General features: G+C 42.5%; 1 protein-coding gene across 2 annotated transcripts; it reads left to right on the forward strand.

Moving 5' to 3' along the window:
* The first annotated feature begins 251 nt into the window (after positions 1–251).
* btbd7 (BTB (POZ) domain containing 7) lies at positions 252–21,033 on the forward strand. 2 transcript variants are annotated; one of them, XM_020645217.3, is made up of 12 exons: positions 252–427; positions 507–596; positions 6,843–7,070; positions 8,881–10,023; positions 14,624–14,832; positions 15,264–15,339; positions 15,870–16,030; positions 16,130–16,273; positions 16,705–16,894; positions 17,003–17,181; positions 17,382–17,783; positions 17,915–21,033. In XM_020645217.3, exons 3-12 carry the CDS (start codon positions 6,989–6,991, stop codon positions 18,680–18,682), a joined length of 3,354 nt encoding a protein of 1,117 aa, XP_020500873.1. In that variant the 5' UTR covers positions 252–427; positions 507–596; positions 6,843–6,988; the 3' UTR covers positions 18,683–21,033. The 2 variants fall into 2 exon arrangements, with proteins under 2 accessions (XP_020500873.1, XP_020500874.1); XM_020645218.3 differs by having other exon boundaries at positions 512–596.
* Position 21,034: the final 1 nt, after the last annotated feature.

A 21,034-nucleotide genomic window follows, 5' to 3' on the forward strand; every position in this document is an offset into this window, starting at 1 on the left:
TGCTCCTAAGTTAAAGCGCGATAATGGAGAAGCGGATGCTCACCTTGCCTAATAACATCGGTTAGTAGATGTTTTTCCAAAAGTTTGCATGAAATTAGTCTTCAACATAGAATAGCCTTTAGAAAATGGGTCTGAAGGGCGTTTATATGGCACAATTTCCCGATACAAATACAACGTCGTACTAGTCCAGTGCTTTAATTTGAAAGGTTGAACCGGAAGTGCCACTACTTATTTTGGAAGCTTTGAAACGGGTTACGTTGGGATAGGCCATATCAACCACCCAACAAGGCGTTGTGGTACTATGGGGAAATACCGAACCGAACCGAGGATAAAACGGCTATAGTTTAGTTATTAGTTGAGGTTAACGCTTGAAAATCACCGGAAAGTCGATGCAAGTGGAAGTAATTGCATATCGGGGTTTAAATGTGTACGTTGACGTCGAGCCGTGCGTAATGAGCAGAGTTGGAAAAAGAAGGTGTTGAGCTGCATTTTTTTCTCTCTCTCAGCACAGGGGACAACTTGGGTCGGGAGTACTGTCTTAACCACGATGTGATACGAGGAAAAAAAATAATGCAGACGAAGCTCTCCGTGTTCTGGTAAATATTTCTGAACGCTCGCTTTCAACAGTTGCTTTAAATCCATGTCGAAGTAAATTGATGTTTCCGAGGGGGGGGTAAAGTCAAAGCGACACAGCAGAGGTAGCTTACCCTAGCCCTTTTTTGTATATGCTACTAATTACAGGGCTGTGCTGAATATGACTCCTCTTGCTAGGCACTCGTGTAATATTGGGAATCTACTTCCCATTTTTATCAGCACAGACAAACAACCCACTTGGTTATTTCTCTTGCATGCACTTTTAACCAGGGCTTTTCCGCTGAGCAGCGATAGCCCTCCAGTACCCCAAAGAGCAACAATAGCTCCGCGTTAACGCAGGGCTAACAAAGCCACTGCAAATTATTTATTACCTTATGCACAGAGGGTACAGAGGGGAACACGGATGTCGTTTTTGTAAGACAAGATCAGAAGAAAAAGTTTAGGCTGAATGTGCATCCCCACTTTGAAGATCAACCTACATGTTGCTGTTTATTGCCACTGTGTCAGATAGTTGTTGATAGGTTGGGCTATGGCAACAATTTGGCCTGTAACCCATTGCAATCTGTAACCTACTTGTTGATATGGGTTTATTGGTTATCAAAGTCATATAATAATTTCCACTTGTCAAAGGATAGGCTATACAAACATGTTGATATAACTGCTGATATTGCAGATATTGTTTCTTCAATTTTGAGTTGTCATCTTCCTTTTTAAAGTCTACGTTACTGTTTAGAAACCAACCCTAAAGGATATTTATTTGTTTTTCTATCTCTTGGAGGTTCTTCACTAATGTCTATGAAGTTTGTCATCCTTTTTGTAGTGCCGAGGAGCCATATGCTGTGATAACCTTGTGGTAATCTAACTGAAATTCTGCTTAGATTTGGGCTTTTGGCTTCTCTGTCTTTTCATTAGGAAGAGGTGTATTTATTGCACTCTTGGGCTTAAGGTTTATCATTCTTAAAGCTTTGTTGTGCTGTGTTTTTTTTTTTGTCAATGCTTCAGGTCTGTATAATGACATGTAATTATTTGAGATACATGGCTAGCCGTCCATGACCGCCATAAGCTTGCAAGTACTTGTCACAGAATCCCTGAATGAGCTGGACTTCGGCCTGACTTCTGTTTACCCTGGCCGCTAGGATAACTCAACAAGGAGCATTGACAACTCACTTAAAATAAGCACAGTTTTCTGGGCTGCCATTCATTCTCTAGAGATGGACTGGCAGGCTGTGTTTGTATAGTCACCAGTGTGTGCACACTTAACATTTCTTTATTGAAAAGATGGTCCCTGTTCAGTGTTGTATTGCATGCTGGTATAGGGCTGCTTTGTCATTAATCCGTTCATTCTTTGCACAAGGCATTCTCATGATGTCATACAAAGGTCTGAAAGGAAGAAAATAATGTGATGCAGATTAAATATTATGTGCAAAATGCACCATATTTATCTTAAACTCTAGAGCATAACATGACCATCGGCTGAGAACATAGTCCATGAAATGCCAAATATGCAGCACTATGGTTCTTATTGTTGGTCGACACATGGCTAATCCAGAGGCTGCCCACCATGAGTCATCAATGTGGGGACTATTGTTTCCTCTGTATGTCTCTGTCATTTTAGTGTGTTGTCGTTTCCAGCCCGTTCTGGTTCCTGTAGCTTCCTGTAGCTCTCCTGGCAGAGTCTGTAATCAGTCCAATGGCCTGATTAACTGTTACACTGATTGACCTGGCTGGCAAAACACTGCAGAGGTAAGCACTCTGCTCTGCCTCTGAATTCTGTCTCTTCAGCTATCATTTTAGTGAAGATATGACATTTTTTATTTGATAGGAGGAAGGGAGTCATATCTTCTGTTTTTTCTCATCGCCTGCAGTCCATATTCCACTTTTGCTTCATTTCTATGGGATTTGTGCAGATATATCAGTGTTATTGAGATCACTCTGTTAGAAAGTTCTGGTTTCTGCTCACCCTTGCATTAAGTGTTATGACCCTTTTAGTGCATCTCTGATTGTATCAGATATCCAAGAGTCAAACAGTCTATAATTATAGTCTGACTCAGTATTTTTGTCCAGCTTGGATTGCACAGCACGTTATGGCCAGCTTTGCCCTTAGGTTGTTTACAAGCCTTTATTATAGCGATACTTTCAAGTTATACTTTTTACCCTTAACTTAATTTTTTTTTATTATAATAGAGACTGAGTTGACATGATTTGGATACATATATATTTGACTTTAATGGACCAGGCCTGAATCTGTCTTTATTTCTTTTTATACTGAAAAAAAACATTCTCTGTGCCTTTTCTGGAGATATTCTGATACATCTAAGATACGCTAAGGTATTTAAGATAATAGCATGCAAGCAATGGACTTACAAAAATTGCCAGTAATTTTGAAGAGTGACGGATTTAAGACTGTTGTCCTTGAAAATTAATTTTTGTTAAGTTTATTCACTTCACTTTTTGATTAGATTTTTACATTGCTTTTTATGTTGTTAGCCTGATTTATACATACAAATCAGTACAGCTGTACATCAATTCTTTTTTTTACATACCTTTTGATAGTTAGCTCAAATAAACTTTGACTGGACTAATTTAAGACAAAAGGTGTTTGGAAGTTGCTGACCTGTCATTCAGGACTGACTCACTGATTACTCTTCTTCAGAAGATTAGGGGCCATGTCAATTAGCCTTACAAAGGTAATTATCAAAAGGTGCTGATTTCATCATTTAAATCACAAGATTAAAAAAAAAGAAGAAAAAAAAGACCAATGGAGAATGTTGCACCTTGGTTCTTTTGTGCCATCATGGCCAAGCAATGTATGTTTTTGTATACAAACTCTTGAACAGAGGCAAGAAATAAACATTTCTCAATCATCTGCTACACTACCCATGAAATTCTTCCCATCACTTTTGATAGTAGAAGTCTTGTCACGCTGATGAAGCTTCATTACCGCTGTCACTTTGATTCAGAGTGTTTGCTGTGAGTGCGTTTCATTAGCAGAGCTTTGTTTTAAGTGGGATGACCTGTAAAAACCTGCATCGATTTGATAAGAACATGCTGCTGAAATGTGGGGTTGTTAACAGCAAAGGAAATCCAAATACCTACTGGCTTCCTTTTTTTCTCTAGCCCTGATGAGGAAATCCACATCAATGATTGATAAAGTGCCTTGACTGTCATTTGAATAATACATCGGTCCCGCTCTTGCACCAAGCATTTTTGTATGGTAATGTTCTGGGGGAGGCTGTAGTTTTGTTTTAATAAACCTCAGCAAGGGGCTGTTTGGAATAGATTTTATTCAATACAAGAAAATGAGCCTAATAACGGAGGCAAGGTGAGCAGTTTGAAAGGTTGCATATGTCTGCATGCGTGTGTGTTTGTTTGCAGAGAGAGGAGGGGGGCAGGGAGTGTCTCCTGTCACCTTTCATTAGGGACATGCAGTCCAGCTCGGCCGGCGTTGGCCCCCCTTCTCCTCTTGTCTGTGGCACTGCCCCTCTGATCCAAGCCTGAGCACAACAGAGCAGCTCACTGTTTCAGTCTAAACTGCGGAAAAGTGTCTTAATTTCCACCATAAGAGAGATTATGGTGGAGATACCGCTTATTGAACGGTGTGAGTCAGGTCTCAGGGAAATAGCTGTCCTAAATTATGCTTTTAGAATTCTGCACTGCAGCTCAAGTTAAATTTGGTTCACTCATTTGAATGAGTTAAAGCTGCGAGTCTGCCTGCCGAGTTGGAAGTTGGTGCTGTTCGACTGATGTGTTGCCTGCTTTGTTTTATTCTGCCTCTGCTCGGCTCCTTTGAGGTCTCCCCCTCTCTCTCTCTCACCCCCCTACACCTTCTTTTGTAAACAACACAGTATACATCTCAAGGGCTTCCTCCTCACTCCTACATATTCAAATTCAATTTCTAATTTTGTCCAAATGAATTCCCTATGAAGATGGGGCTTATTTAAAGCAGTCTAATGAAATAAAGATCAGCCAACATTTTTAGTGGAGTGCTCCACTGTGACTGCTTGGTAAGTATTTGTGTGTATGGAGTGGAGTAAGAGGCTGTGGTTTTCCATTGAACCCCTGGGAGGCTGGGGAGTTCGGCTCTACAGGGGCAGGCGCTGTGATTTATTAGCATGGTAGGCAGAAATAACTTGCAGGCCAAGTTAAAGCGAATAAACCATCACAATCTAGTTTTTCGTTCAGTCTTTCATACAGGAGAGAATACATATTACTTCTTTTGTAATGAGTTATTTAAAGGTCCTGAGTAATAAGAATTTCATATTCAAGTCTTTATTAAAGAAAAGGGTATATGTATGCAAGCTTTCCCAAGATGTAAGTGTCTTGGAATACTGTATATTGAATTATTGTCCCTCTATTTTGAAAAAGAATCAAACGATGTGGATCTTGAATCTATTTGCTGGAGGCCAAATATACTCACATTGTATTTTATGGCCTGATGAATAGAGAGTATGCTTAATTTATGTGGTGCCCATTGCCCATTTGTTTTATAGTTTTGTTTTTAGACGGTTCAAAGGAGAGAGAAAAAAGTTTCTGAGAGCCTTGTTGGTGCTGTGGCTGGCCAGAATAGCAAAGAAAAAATGTTTGTTTACAGTGACTAACCTCCTTCTCAACATTTGCTGCTGTAGACTTATGTTTGTTTGTGTGTGAACCATTTAACTCAACAGCTACCTAATAATCGTATTGCTTGTCCTGTAAAAGCAGCATCACAATGAAGTGAGTGACACATGGATAATTCATGTATAAGAGTACATTTATCAGAAAGTGTCATTTTCTATAGAAGACAATTTGGCTACTTTAAGTCTTCAAGCCATATTTGTCAATATCTTAGATCAGATAATTTTTTTGCTGTTCACATTACTATTCATATGTGGTCTGTATCATACCTCTGTGTGTACTGCTCAAGGTCCTGAACTGACCTGCATATGAAAAAGAACAACAATGACTTCATACGCAACATGTTGTGAACAAGTCTGACTCAATATATCCAGTGTTGAAAAATGAATTATATGCTGAAGTTGGAGCCGCAATTCCTCAGGTGTCCTTTCGAGGCTGGCTGCAAAAGCCTCGGAAGTCACATACACACCCAATCAAAAAACACAATTTTTACAGCAGAAATGAGAATGAATACAGCCTAGTTCTATAAACACATTTTGTCTGAAAAGCTAATTTCTTTTTTGGCACCCACTGTACACAAGTTGATTCTTCTATTATCATCTGTTATGAATTTATGAAGGAAATTAGTTATTCATAAAACGAGCTTGGATGAGCTGACTGGCAGGCAGGCGTATTGTAGCTGTTTTTCAGGAGGCTCAAGGCCCACCTCAGCTCCAGCTCTCTCCATGTTGCTAGGTTGACCAAAAGTTAGTTAAGGGCAGCATTTACAATATGGCGACCACCAACTGTGGGCTCAGAAGTCAACTTCAGAAACCAATGGGTGACATCACTGAGACTACCTCCAGGTTTTAAACAGTCTCTTGGAGTTAACAGAGGTTATTTTATCATTGGCATAACTGATAATCTGCAAAATGTAATTCTTTACATTGTCAAGGCAACTTCAAGGTTAACTCTGGGGTTTCAGGACTATGATGGTGGTTAACTTCTTACCAGGATAGATCACCACGGTAACTTATAGCTACTGAACACCTAGCCTGCTTGGTAGCAGGTTATATTTGGGATAATAATATAAAGTTAAGAAATCAACCTGTATGAAACCGTCCCTGCATCTTTTAAAAAACAGTTCCTTGCTGCTCGGCCGAACTGGAATAGTTCTTGCCCTGTCTTGTTATAAGGATTGTTCCAAAGCTCTTATAACTGAAATGAGGCATGAGGAGAGAGGAGGGAAATCTGAGGAGCTACAAGCAAGGATACACAAGAGCAGCCTTCACACAAGTCTTTTCACTGACAGACTTGTCCCCTTTATTGGGCAACTCTTCTAACTCTTCTTATTATATCCAGTTATTAGCCATTCTGTGTAATGGGAACTTTTACATATGGTGTTAAGGAGAAAAGGCAGGCAGTGAATTTCCATCCACAGCTCAAGTCATGAGCCGCTTCCGTTGGCCTGTTCGCTATTAAGCAGTTATCTTTATTATTATTTTCTTTGACTCCAACAGTCCAAGCTCATCAAGTTGAAATCCCTGCGAGATATTAGTCAGCCATATTTCAATAAACTTAATGCGTCAACCTACAGGTAAACATCTATTGCTCTAATTTTCTGCTGCTTCTGTCTTTTATCTACCTTTCTCCAGGCACAGCAGGCTGGGGCCAAGGTTCTGAGGACGCTTCTGTGGATCCTCTACCTGACCCACGACGAAGATTGAGAAGAATACGTCGTCTGAGCAGAATGACTCAGCAAGAGGGGGGACCCCCGAATAGCAAGTGAAGAGAAGTGAGGATGGGTGCTAATGGATCCAGCTATCCACACTCATGCTCCCCACGCATAGGGGGAAATGCACAGGCACAGCAGACTTTTATAGGTGGGCATTTTTTTGTCTTGGGTTTGAGTAAGGGTGTTTCGACCATTTGCACAGCTAACTCAGTTACAGCTCTGCTAGATGGTTTGTATCTTTAATTATCAAAGGACAGCCCATCTCTGTCTGAGGTTGGCTGATGGTCATGATTTCCCACTCTCATCTGACTGAAGTAAAGTGAAAAACAGCACTGTCAAACTGGCACACAAACATGTGTCCCTGACACAAATCCCACCATGTAGCTCTAGCATGGCCATACTCAAACTTTACATTAGATTAACCTGCTTCCCCAACAACTGGGTTCGTGCAAGAGCTATTGAACTACACCACTGACTCCTACAATGGCCTCAAATGCATTTAAAAGGTGTACCACTACTCTTTACTACCATATGGACTATACAAAGTATGATGAGAAGCAGATATGCAGAGAAAACAGAGTTTTGAAAATTTAAAATCCACTTATTCCACAAAATACTGTAGTCGTTTATGTCTTAGCTTTGTTGCTACCATGTTGTTGTGTTGTGATGTTTTTAGGATAAGGCTGCTGGCTATCAGAAGATGGGAGCTAATCTGGCATCATGATTTTTGTCACTGTTTTCTGCTACAGGCTGTTTATTGGACTGTTACATTTGTCTACTCAATGCTATTATTGGGACCATTTTGCTTCTGGTTCTTATTTCAGCAGTGTTACTTTCAGTTCATGTTTCTGTAACATTTAAAGATTATCTTTGACTTCATGTTAGTTGGTGCCTGCATGCATTGCAAATCTGTCTAAAATATGGGTTATGTTAATTTGTGTGGGTAGAACCATTTGAGGTCACACTTCATGTTTATATATATCTTGTTTTGGTACTCCTAAATTATCAACCATTGAGGTCTTTTGGTTTATGCTTCTTAAAGCAGCCCTCATTTCCAAAGGGTTTAGGGGACTGGCTCAGACATTAAATTAACTAAATCGCTCCTCAGTAAAAAATCACTGTTCATTTAATTTCCAAATTGATATTGGCTCTGAGCTTTTTGTAGACCTGATTTTAGTGAAAGTATTGTTAAAGAAGACAAATTATCCATGTATTCTCTGAGACCACTGAGGTTTCCCCTCCCCTCTGTAGCTGCTTGGTTGCTTGGCTCAGGCTGCTGATGATTCAGTGTTAGAATGATTACTATTTGGGTCACAGTGATGGATGCTGAGAGAAGGGCAGGCAGAGAGGATCTCCTTGGCACAGCTTCCTCTGACGTGCGAGTCCTGTCTCTCAAGCCAATGATAACTGCTTTTTACTTTAATTGATGAGGCCCAAGTATGCGAATGGATTAGAGTTCATTGATAAATACAAGGAAGAACATTGGTTCATAGTCTGGGATGAACCATAGTTTGTTGAAAATCAAAACAAAATGAATGGCTTCTGTCTGTTTTTTTTCTGTTGTTGAACTAGATCCAAATGCTTTGGTGGCTGGCTCAGGTTAGTTTGTGCTTGGCATGATGGAGCTGGCCACATCGCAGGGGTGCGAGGGACAGATTGTGTTTCTAGTAGTCATTAAGAGTGAACTGGTTTTGGGGTGAGGAAAGGAATAACCCCTTTTTACACAGTCCGTAAGAAGCAAGAACGTAAACCTGATTTTCTTCTTTGCCATTCTATACAAAACATTCTCAAAATGGCACAGGCGCGTTTTCTTTAACCCAGGATCTCACCTTGATGGATATTTTTTCTGAGATATGTCAGTAAAAAAAAAAGTTTTTTTACTTAATAACCTGTGTATTTTAAGACTTAAAATACAAATACCATTCTTGTGACGCTAACCTGTAATGGTGTTCTTTCAGGGACGTCATCCTACTCTCAGCAGGGATATGGCTGGGAGTCTAAGCTGTACAGCCTGGAGCACGGCCATGAACGGCCTGCAGACAGGAAGAAGAAGAGTCTTGGACTGGCGACCCTCAAAAGGAGATTCATCAAAAGGAGGAAGTCCAGCCGCTCAGCAGATCATGCGCGGCAGATGCGGGAGCTTTTATCAGGGTGGGATGTCCGTGACACAAACGCCCTGGTGGAGGAATACGAGGGCACAGCAGCCCTTAAGGAGCTGAGCTTCCAAGCCAGCCTGGCACGTGCCGAGGCACCCAGCTTGGCACGCAATCTGGCTGCACTCTATCAGCATAAGTACTGCACCGATGTGGACCTCATCTTTCAAGGTACCTGCTTCCCAGCTCACCGGGCCATCCTTGCTGCCCGCTGCCCTTTTTTCAAAACTCTGCTCTCCTCATCGCCTGGTTATGGAGCAGAGGTTCTTATGGACATTGAGACAGCAGGCATTGATGTACCCATGTTCTCTGCCCTACTTCACTACCTGTACACTGGGGAGTTTGGGGTGAGCGGAGCGGAGGATAGCAGGCTGCAAAATGTGGATGTATTGGTGCAACTGAGTGAGGAGTTTGGTACGCCCAACTCACTCGAGGCTGATATGAAGGGCCTGTTTGACTACATGTGTTACTACGATGCACTGCTTAGCTTCTCCTCGGACTCTGAGATGATAGAGAGCTGCAATGAGCGTGGCGCTGTGGCGGCAGCACCAACAGGGGGCTCAGGAGGCAGTGGAGTCCCAGGGACACCAGATGAGGACCTAAGGGCTCATAAAGCTATCCTCTCAGCACGTTCTCCTTTTTTTCGGAACCTTTTGCAGAGACGCATCCGCACAGGAGAGGAAATGACTGAGCGAACATTGCAGACACCCACCCGAATAGTCTTAGATGAGTCCATCATCCCACGAAAATATGTGCAGGTTATCCTCCACTGCATGTACACCGATGTGGTCGAGCTCGGGCTGGTGCTGCGTGGAAGCCCCTCAGCAGGTAGTCTCGGCGAGGTGCAAGCCCTGGTGTCTGGGGGTCGTGGAGCTAGCACACGCACAGAGGAGGCCATGGAGCTGTTCCACATTGCTCTGTTCTTGGAGTTCAGTATGCTTGCTCAAGGTAGGTAATGGGTAAAACTTGCATGTTTACAATGTTACAATTCACTTAGCAGACACTTTTATCCAAAGGGACGTACATCAGAGAGTAAGTACAACACTAATCCAGTCATACACCACCAAGCAGCGGGAGCAATGCAGGGTTAAGTGTCTTGCCCAAGGACACATCGGACATGTTGCTCAGCTGGGGATCGAACCCTCGACCTTTTAGTTGAAAGGCGATGACTACCAACTGAGCCACAGCTGGCCCAGAGTAACAGTAAGCAGACTAAAGACATACTGTTTGTTTGTGTATGGCTGCTTGGTAAACTTAATTTGCAGATGTAAATCAGACATATATGAGGCCTAACATTGTGGCTTTGTTTTGATTAAAACGATATGTTTTCTAAGTTGTCAGCTTGGACAAATAGTTCAAAACATAATTATGCATTTTAATTGCCTTTACCATGAATTCAAAAGTTAATTTGTAAGTCTGGACTCTTGTGATTATATGGCCAGTGTTTATGGATTTAATAACACAGTCTGATTTTGACTTAACTGGCTGGACTTTTTAATTAACGTGTGCCTCAGCAGACCTAGGCCTGCATTAACTCCTCTCCCCATTCACTTATATAATGTTACTCAAACATTAATATATGCATGTATTAATATTCCACCCTTTCATTATTTCTGAAATGTGCACATGTCCATATGCAATATGGCTGTTAAGAACAGGCTAAATAGGATTGTCTGACTGTAAATGGTGTTAGGGCTGCAGCTGCCAGTGACAGACTGTTAAAGGCTGGAGGGCTTGTCTGTGTCTTCAGGGGCAGACAGCTTCCTTTCTGATATGTGCAGCACATCTGAACTTCTGTTTACAACTCATCACTGCTCATCTACTTACTGGCCTATCTTTCCCCAGATGTCTTGATGACTTGCCACTGTTTTAGAGTGACCCTAGTACCATGCCAAACATGACAGTCACCGTTTGACCATGTCAGTCACTTTGTCACTCTCACCTCCTCCAGAGCAGCATACCTCAGCTTCCAAAACCCCCAAACAAAACTCCTCTTCAAATAAAATGACCTTTGCAATGCGCAGGATTTGAGGCGGACCATTTCAAATGCACAAAACAAGTCCCTCATTTGGCCTGCCCATCACCCTGACTGTGAATTAAGATATGATGAATGAAACTCATTGTTAGCATATCCTATTACCATCTTGTCTTTCGTAAGACCACGAAGATGGGAATTGTTTTTTTTATGTATTCATTTGATGATATTTGGTGCATTAAAAGCATACTTTTTTTTCAGCCTCAAGGAATGAAATAAACCTGTAGTTATTTTGTCCAACTAAAAACACAGTGAAGATAATAATTCATATTCAAATGCATTCATTATAGTTTATTTTGACTACAACACTTCAGTTAATCTATGAAAGTTACTGTTACAGTTAAAGCCCTCCTGGGACATCGCCTCTCTTTGTGCCTTGCTTTGCTAAATTCTTTGTGACTAAAATGCTTTTTACTCTGAAGCTACGACAGAAACAAAACATATTTAGCCTCTCCATATACTCTACTGAAAAACAGACTTGCAAAACTTGGTTTGCTATTGATACAAATGCAAAGATTCTTTATCAAGTAGATATTTCAGCCGTGGTGAAATTCAAACTGCAGTATCAGTACAAATTTAGTTCAATGGGAGGGGATGTGAGTGTTTGAGATGGAAATGAAATCAACATGTGTCCAAAGGGGAAGCAAAACAATTCTTGGAAATATTGCACCCTGCAATAGTAACCATGCATGTGTTGAAAACCCTTCCAAACCACAGGATTAGTTTGGCCAACTGCTTAAATGACTGTATTGACTTGGCAAAGTATCAATCACAGTTTTAAGATGTCCAGTGATCTGAATAGCATCCTACACTATCACCACACACACAGCTGATTAGATGCCACCTCCCACCTTACGGCTCTAGTGTCACTCACAGGGTCACTCTGGCAGCTTAAACTGACAAGCAGGCAAATAGTGTCATCCCAGCACACCATCACCTCCTCTTCCTTCCCATCCCCCCCTCTCGACAAGCCCCTACTCGAGGGTATTTTTATCCCCTCTCCTCCCTGTCCCACTGTGCTGCACGGCACTAATCAGTTCCCATGAAACCTCATTGTGGAATGTGGTGAGATGGTTGAGGTTGGCCCGATGTCATTTCGTCCAAGTCGCCTCTCTTTGTCTATTTTTTTGACTTTGTATTACTTCTCTTTTGGAGATGTTTTTTTTCAGTTTTAGATTACAAAATATTCCACATTTAAAAGTGTGAAATCCAACCAGAAGCAGTTGATTATGAAATAAAAAAATTTGAATCCATCCCACTGTTGGAAACTTAACAATCTGTCATGTTTCTTCAGGAGGCAGCTTAGGGGCTTATGTTAGAGGTTTTATATGGAGATCACCCCCTCATCTGTCACGCTATCTCCCCCGGCCCCTTGCGCTTTTCGACTGCCATCTCTGTCTGTGGAGTCTTGGACGATAGAGGTTTTTGTGGAGCATTAGAGCTTTCTGTCATTCCCAATCCTTAATTCTTAAAATGTGTCCCTTTATGACTCCATCTCACTCAAACAGCAGCCAATATTAAAAGCCTTATTAATTTTTCAAGTACACCGCAGAGATGATAACCAGCTGGTGTGGTTTCAGCATGTGCACTGTAGTATTTACTCTACCTCCATGCTCTCTGACTGACCAGTGCATTCAGTGCCATATTTTGTGTTTGGAGTGTGTAGACTGAAGCCCTTGAGTGATCATCAGACATAATTTATATCCACAGCCTTGTTTGTAGGCCATTGAGTGCAGTTGATGTTTTAAGTGGGTTTGGAGACTGTGCTCCATAAACAACTGGGATCCAAATAATAACAGCAGGACAAAATGCACTTGCAAATGCAATGTTGTGAAAAGTAAGTCTAATGTAGAGCTGGCACTGGCTGCTCCCATTATTGTGTTGATATTCTTGTCAGTTGGCTAAGCTCTAGTAAATGCAGTGTACCTCCCATGGAGAGAAGGGGAGGGTTAATATTAAGTAAAAAGCTGATCCTAATCTCCAGCTCACAATAAAAGTGCTACATCAATAAAGCCTGGCTGTCGCTGTGAATTCTAATGGGCTAACGCAGAGCTGTTTGCTTTCCTGTGCCATTGGTCCCTAGTGGGAACGTGTCTGGCGTTGCACATGTGTGCCTCTGCGTATGCTTTTAAAGAGAGGGCAAAGATGCAAAGGTGATAGACTGACGGGAACAAAAGCACTTTCTAAGAAGACAGACAGCACAGGGACCAGCGGCATAAGCCGAGGCACACATGTTGAGAATCCATTCCCCTGTCACTCTGTTTATTGCAGATAAAAAAGGCAAAGTGCCCAGGTCAATATTCAACTTTAGCTGTCTTCTTAATGCTGCAGGATTCCCATCTTTAGTTTTAAATGCTGTGGGTTTCTATTAGTCATTACTGCTTCTTGCTTTTTAGGATTCCTTTAGGGAAAGTGCACAATTCATAAATTTGAGCAAATATGCATATGTATGTACATGCATTTACATTATTTCTTAAATGTGTGTATGTGATTGTCTTGAAAATGTGCGAGTTGTGCTTGGAAGGATATGGAGCTTCAGACTCTGTGGTATCACTGGAGCCTTCCCTCTCAAGTCTGGTGTCCAGTGTCTCAAAGAAGACTTTCAAAGTGTTGGTTTAGGGGTGGAGAGGAAGCTTAGATTTTCAAGTTCTAAGATAAGGATCTCCCAGAGGAGTGTGAGCTAATGGACAGGACGTCCTGGTATGAGGAAGATGACAACCTTGTGATTTAGATTAGAGCTCTTACTGGACATCGGTCAGTCTGACTTTATCACAATGGATGTGGATGAATTTGTATTAATTGTTATTTAACATAGCAAGGCTGAAAATAAAAGCAACTACCACGCAGTTTGGGATATAAAGCTTAACCTGGTTGATCAAATAGTAATCTCAGTGGTGGTTAGAGGCTTTAATTCTGCCTCAATAGATCTAAATTTGAGAGCTAGTGTGGGCTAATCTTTTTCATACATTCCGAACGTATTGAAAAATGGCTTTAGAGGATACATACTTTTTAAGCTTTCTGTGGCTTTTCAATATTTGTTTTAATTTTTTCACACAAGTGTGTACACATTTTGAAAATGTGTGTTTGTTTGAGCACCAGCAACACATTTCCTCAGGCTGCTGTGTTTACACATCACGATCAAGAAGAGGCAGCTTGAGAAGGAAACACATCAAGGTATCAAAGGCATTTCTGTGGGTTGTTGTTTTACAGAGTTAAATCACTACCTGCTGTTCTGGTATGTGCTCTGATTTTGGAAATGCAGCAAGGAGGATGTGGGGGCTACGTGAGGTAGACTCACTGGGTCAGTGAATACAAGTCAAAACCACTGATGGTCTGGCAGAGTTACCTCTTGTGTTCACTCGGTGTAGTTCTTTTCGATTTTATTTCTTTCAGTTTTTGTTAATTATAGTATTGTTGCTTCAATATCTCTGCTTGCTTTTGGAACATGATATATATATATATATATGTGACCCAATTTAATGTGTAAATTGTTTGTCCATGTCATTTTTGCAGGTTGTGAGGACATTATTGTGGAAAGTTTATCTCTGGACTCACTCGTCCCCATCCTGAAATGGAGCTCCCAGCCGTATGGCTCCAAGTGGGTCCACAGACAAGCCATGCACTTCCTCTGTGAGGAGTTCAGTCAGGTTGTCACCTCAAATGTTCTCTACGAGCTCGGCAAGGAGCACCTCCTCAACGCAATCCAGTCTGACTATCTACAGGTACAGAAATGCAAATCACCTGTCAATCTTTTGTCACTCTGAATTACAACTCACTCTGTGAAAATAATACATTTTCCTGATGATGTTTAAGTAATGCATGTCTGACTTGTTCGCCCTGGTTGAAGGGTCTCCAGGGTTCAGTTCCCTGGAGGCACATGCCTTCGATCAAAGATGAGCTGTCATCTGCACCGCCAGTCTACTCGGGCGATGCAGCAGATAGTTGAGATGATGTTTGTATCTCAACCTCGCAAACAAACCAGGCCTGAGCTTTGATAGGACACCTCCTCAACACATTGCATTTCCCCCTTAGCCTCATTTAACACATTCCTAGTTTTGTCATTGACAATGTAAATCCTTGTTCTAAAAATAAATGTCTCTCTTTCTGCGCAAACCTATATATCTGTTTCTCTCTGCCCTGGTCTCATTCACAGGCGAGCGAGCAGGACATTCTCAAGTATGTTGTGAAGTGGGGCGAGCAGCAGCTTATTAAAAGGATGGCAGACAGGGGTAAGATAATACACTCTATAATTACCCTTTGAGCAGCCCCCCTAATGGCCCTGAGGAAATTACCCACTTATCCACAGCTTCCAAAATACACCTAAAAACATGACACAAAGGAGCTGAATGTTTCCCATGTCAGCAGGAAGTGACCTCATACTGATGGGTGGTGTTATTGTGTGATCTGGCCTTGTAAACAATAGTCTTGTGTAGGGTTAAAGTCAAGGTTATAAGTTATCGTATTGTAAGGGCAAGCATCTTGCTTTAAGATGCCTAATCTAACTGCAGGAGATGCAATCCTTAGCTTTAATTTATTAAATGTAACTTGACAGACAAATTATGAAATATAGAATAGAATTACTTTATTGATCCCAAACTGGGAAATTCTGGCGTTACAGCAGCAGGTTATCCAAGCACACAATAGCTAGCAGGGTCACATTAAAGGTATTAAAAGAATAATCTTGCTATCATAAATCGTCATGGAAATATGCATGACATTAATAGTCTGCTGATGGCTGTTCTTGTCCTTATATAACCAGAGCCTAACCTGTTGAGCGGCACAGCCCACAGCGTAAACAAGAGGGGAGTGAAGAGGAGAGACCTGGATGTGGAAGAATTAAAGGAGATCTTGTCTCCCCTCCTCCCCTTTATCCGAACTGAGCACATCTTACCTCCAAACAGCGACGTCCTATCTGACGCGGTCAGTATTCTTTTTCCTGTTAATGTGTCTGCATGAGTGTTCCCCTGGTGTGATCTTTAAAACTGAGTATTGATCACCATTCTTTACCTTTTCCCACAGTTAAAGAGGGGTTTAATAAGCACCCCTCCTTCAGACATGCTGCCCACAGCTGAGGGAGGAAAAGCTAATGCCTGGTTACGGCAGAAGAACGCTGGCATCTACGTGCGTCCGCGCCTCTTCTCTCCTTATGTGGAGGAGGCTAAGGTAAGGCTCAAACACTTTTGATTGATGGAGTCTACAACAAAGAAAGAAGCTGTTGAAGTTGAAGAGGTCAGGCTAACCTTTCAGAGCCTTGTGTAAAATTTGTGGGCAAGTTCATCGTTGAGCCATGACAAAAAATATCCATGCATAGATGTTGAGGCACACTCACAATTTTTAATAGTTACTTCCATCATCTTGACTGAAATTCAATTTTTATATCCATTTGCACACTTTTCCTAATAAATTACAGGCCTCTTCGGGGGCCATGAATATTTATGAATACATCCCCAGACCGGAGAGAATCATTATGAGATGAAGTGTCAATCAAGTGGTACTAATTTGCACATCCTTTCAGTGTTTGAGTTGCACATGGAAGTTTTTTTTTAATTGGAAGTTCTGGTCTAATATTCCCTCTCTCCTCTACCTATGTTTAGTCTGTGCTTGACGAAATGATGGTGGAGCAGACAGACCTGGTGCGTTTGAGATTAGTGCGCATGTCCAATGTCCCAGACACGCTCTACATGGTGAATAACGCTGTGCCCCAGTGCTGTCACATGATCAGCCACCAGCAAATGGCAAGCACTGCAAACACTGCTCCATCGGTGGTGGCAAATGAAATTCCAGGTAAGAAAACTTTTGACAAATGACCAACTGTTTGGTCACTCCATTTGGGAGAATACATTTTTTTTTTTTTTTTTTAGACAATGAATTGTCTTCATCTTGTACATACAGTGCCTCAGCTGCCGGTGGTAAAAGAGATGATTCGCAGGCTGCAGGAGCTAAGACACTCAGAGCAGGTCCAGAGAGCTTACGCCCTCAACTGTGGGGAAGGAGCAACGGTCAGCTATGAGTTGCAGCTGCGGGTGCTGAGGGAGTTTGGTCTGGCAGACGGAGCCACAGAACTTCTGCAGGTTAGTAGAAAGCAGAGTTTGTCCCCCGAGGTTAGAGCAGGAATGACTAGGATGACTAAGGCTGGGATTCTAACAGGAAGGTTGAGACCTCAGTTATGCAGCAAACCCGGATAAATCTTATGAATTACCTTAAAATAGTTGTTGCTCTGTAAATACTACAATGAACATACATTTCTTTAGCTCCTATTTTCTTTTTACAGAACCCATACAAGTTTTTTCCTGATGAACGTTTTGGAGATGAGAGTCCGATTTTGGCATTGCGCCAGGTGGGTCGGTGTCGGGTTAATAGCAGCCCAGCAATGGATAGCATGTTCTCAGAGCTGGAAGGAGTAGCAGGCTTCCACCCTCCCCTCCCTCCTCCACCACCCCCCTACCATCCCCCTGCCACACCAAGCCACGCTCAGCTCAAGGGTGCATGGCGACCTCGCGTGCCCATGCCCACCCCCACCCGATCCTTCTCCTACCCTTGCAACCGCACTCTGATCCAGCGCCATGCGTCCAAGCATGGCAGTTCAGACTACTCCTCTGTGCCCCGGCCTCAGCCCCCCGACTGCACCAACCCCCAGCCTATGGGCCGAGCTTTGCTTTCAGACAGGCAAGCGGTGAGTGGATGTTACTTCCTTGTGATTCATTTTTTTTTTTATTCTGGTGTGGCTGCATGGTTTGTGGCTGGGATCATGAGAAGCTGATTTACATAGTAACCTCACACTTATTCAACTGTTTTGTATTGCAGATGACCATGGAGCCTGTTATAAGGGAGTTCATGCCTGATATTGCACTGGGTGTCTCTGTCATGTCCCTGAGGGAGCAGCACATGGCGGAGATGGAAAGGGACAGCCCTCTTAGCCCAATGGGCCCCTCAGGCCACCATCTGCCCCACGGCCCCTGCCCTTCTGCCCGCCTCAGCCATGGCCACGGTCCCGGACACGGCCACTCCTGCAAGAGACACGCGCCTGAACCCAAACTGGAGGCTCAGGCCGAGTTCCCTGACCTGTATGACTTCTCCTGCCGCCCTGCAACCCCAACGTCCTCTCACCCTCTGCCCTCTTATGCAGGACCAGACCTCTATAGCCACAGCTGCACCCCCTCCAGCGCTTACCCACCCCCATACATGTCTGACTCTCAGTCCCAGGGACACCCACAGGGGAGGACTGCTACAGACCCACTACGTCTGGACGTCCTCAGTATGACCTCTCAGAGGCATGACGGAGTCCTTTCTAGCCCTTCTGGAGCCCAGCCTCGGATGGGACTCATCCCTAGGGGGCGATCAAATGAGACAGACCTTACTCATGGTTTAGGCCACTTACGGTCTCCCAGCGGGAACATGGACAGCTATGAAGAGAGGCACACAGGATCTAGAGATGCCCCAGAGGACATGGTTCTATCTGGAGAATCATCAGGCCTTCAGCAGCCTCACAGGAACAGTGTCAGTGAGGAGATCACAAGAGACCGCAGGTCACCCAGCAAGCCTGACTACCCTTATAAAAAATCTGCACTTTAACCCCAGACAAGGACAAGGGGTTGAGTTAAGAAAAGGGAAAGTGTGACGAGTGGCTGCCATCAGAGTGGATGGAAAAGCACTAAATGTGTGCCTGCGTGTATGTGTGTTTGAGAGCTGCAGGGAACAGGGTGGTCGATGGATGCTATTTATAGGTTCTGTCCTTTTGTCCTACCTCTATCACACTGTGCTATCCATCACACAGTCAGGGTGAGGAAAGAGTGAGAGATGTAGGTTAATTGTTGATGCCTGTAATTGATCTCTGCAAGGCCTACATTGTCATGCTGGTTCAGAGGAGGACTCGGGCTTTTCTGGGTTTGATTGTAAAGAGCAGGGTTAGCACCATGATGTGTGGATCCTGCATGCAGAGGTCACAACACTTAGCATAGAATGGGGAGATGACAGGTTAGGAATCACAATTTACACAAGCCAACAATGGCACCTAGTCTGCAAAACAAGAGAGTTGTGTTAAAAACGGATGTTAATTTACATTTCAGTTTCTTCCTGTAGCATGTCTATAGCAAGCAACTCATTTTGGTTTCCCTCCTTTGGCTGTGGATCTGCAGTGCTGATGAGTAATGGGCCAAGTCTGGTCACACAAAGCAGCAATCGGATCTGACGGGAAGTAGGTCATCAGTGCTCGTCATTCTCCTGTTACCAAGTCTGATTATTGTGTCAGGCTTTAACCATCACAGCCTCTGAGAATCTAGCTTAGAGGCAGGAGTCTGTCTTTTTCAGATAAAAAAGGGGGAAACAGGACCATCACATGCAAGTTTATTACTGCAATACAGTGGAAAATGTAAGGGTGCCATGGCAACTGACACGCAGTGATCAAGTGCTAGGTGATTATTGTTTTTTTCAGCTGGAACAGGTGTGTGAGTGTGCGTGTGTCTGTTTGCAAGGATAACTTCACAGGTGTTTAGACAATCTCAGTACTGTACACTCTCATCTTTAGTCAGGTCTGTTTGTACATATCAGTGAGTCTTTGGCACAGAGTGCAGCAGTCAGTGTGCTCAAGCTCCTTTTTCTGTTTAATCCAGTAGCATCAAATAATCTAAAGCCTTAATCAGCGCTTGTAATAATCAGTTCTAGCTACCTTTTATTCAATTAAGTATGATGTCATTATATCGCAACCCCTCTTAATCGCTTGACTGTTCTGCTCTCGATGGACTCTTTCCATGCAGTTTTTCTGGGTGATAGAGGTGGATGTTAGATGCCGAAACCATGCGAGCACACATCTCTGCACCCAATGGAAGACTGGAGAGGCACATCCAGTGTTGATACTGTTCAATATACTGTTAAGAACTGCATCAGCTGTAGCTTCAGAGTACACATAAAAAGTCTGTTACTGTTACAGTTGGCACACAACCTCACACACGAGTATCATTGCACTGCAAGAGCCACCGGTCTACAAGCTGAAGGGAAAAAGGAACATGAATTTCGAACCAAACGGATTTTTTTAATTGAAGAAAAAGTTGGCGATAACTGGCTCATTTTTCCATTGGAAATTGTATATAATGAATTGAGTTCCACATTAATTTTTTAATGGTTTCTTATCACATTTAGTGGATGTTGAAGGTTTGTGTTTAAACTGTAGTGGACAACACTGTGTACTTGTCTTTGTCATGAGGTCGCACTAAGAATGTGTGGTATAAAACGATTGTGTCTCAGAATCTATTTTGTTTCTAAGTGATATTAATTAGGGCAGTCTGTTCAATGTTGTAGGTGGTGTTGAGTACCATGTTTGTCAAGATGTTTTCCCCTCTCTCTTCCTTTTGAGTAGCAGGAATATGTAGAAGATCTGAAGACATAAGCTCTCATCCTAGCAGTGATGAAGTTGCCAAACAGAAAAATCATTTTTCCATTTAGGTTGCTTCATGGGGAAAAAATGCAAAACTCAAGATTCCTCCCCATGTTCATGTTGGTTAGTTGTTATATTTTCCAGGACACTGTTCCATTGAATAAAAGCCCTTGTTTTGCTCTTTGCAGTAGAGAAGTCAGTGCCTTCCCCCGCCTGCGGCTGGGCTTTATTGGAGAAATGACTTTGATGTCTATGCAAGCTCTTTTCTACCAGCTTACCAGCCTGCATCAAAAACTTCTTTGACATCTTATGTAGCCCCCTTTTGTGTACATAGTGTTATTTAGCACCTTTTGAAACTGAACCATCTGAAATGTGTGATTGTGTTGAATTTCAACAGGTACATTGTACTTGTATATTATAGAAAACTTGTTTGTAGATTGATATTAAGTTGCATTTAGTTTCACTGAATCTATTTTTCTACTGTCGCCTCAAAAGGTGCATAACAGTGGTCAACTTGGGCATCCTCAAAATAAACTGCTTTGATATTATGGAAT

Source organism: Labrus bergylta, chromosome 18 (assembly GCF_963930695.1).
Source record: "Labrus bergylta chromosome 18, fLabBer1.1, whole genome shotgun sequence".
In the NCBI taxonomy this organism is placed as follows: Eukaryota; Metazoa; Chordata; class Actinopteri; order Labriformes; family Labridae; genus Labrus; species Labrus bergylta.

What these genes read in the sequence shown, in the direction of transcription:
- btbd7 (XM_020645217.3), top strand. Translation starts at nt 6,989, where the DNA reads ATGGGTGCTAATGGATCCAGCTATCCACACTCATGCTCCCCACGCATA. An exon ending in TCCAGTCTGACTATCTACAG is followed by an intron (nt 14,833 to 15,263) that starts GTACAGAAATGC and finishes TCTCATTCACAG; the next exon opens with GCGAGCGAGCAGGACATTCT. An exon ending in GAGCCACAGAACTTCTGCAG is followed by an intron (nt 17,182 to 17,381) that starts GTTAGTAGAAAG and finishes TTCTTTTTACAG; the next exon opens with AACCCATACAAGTTTTTTCC.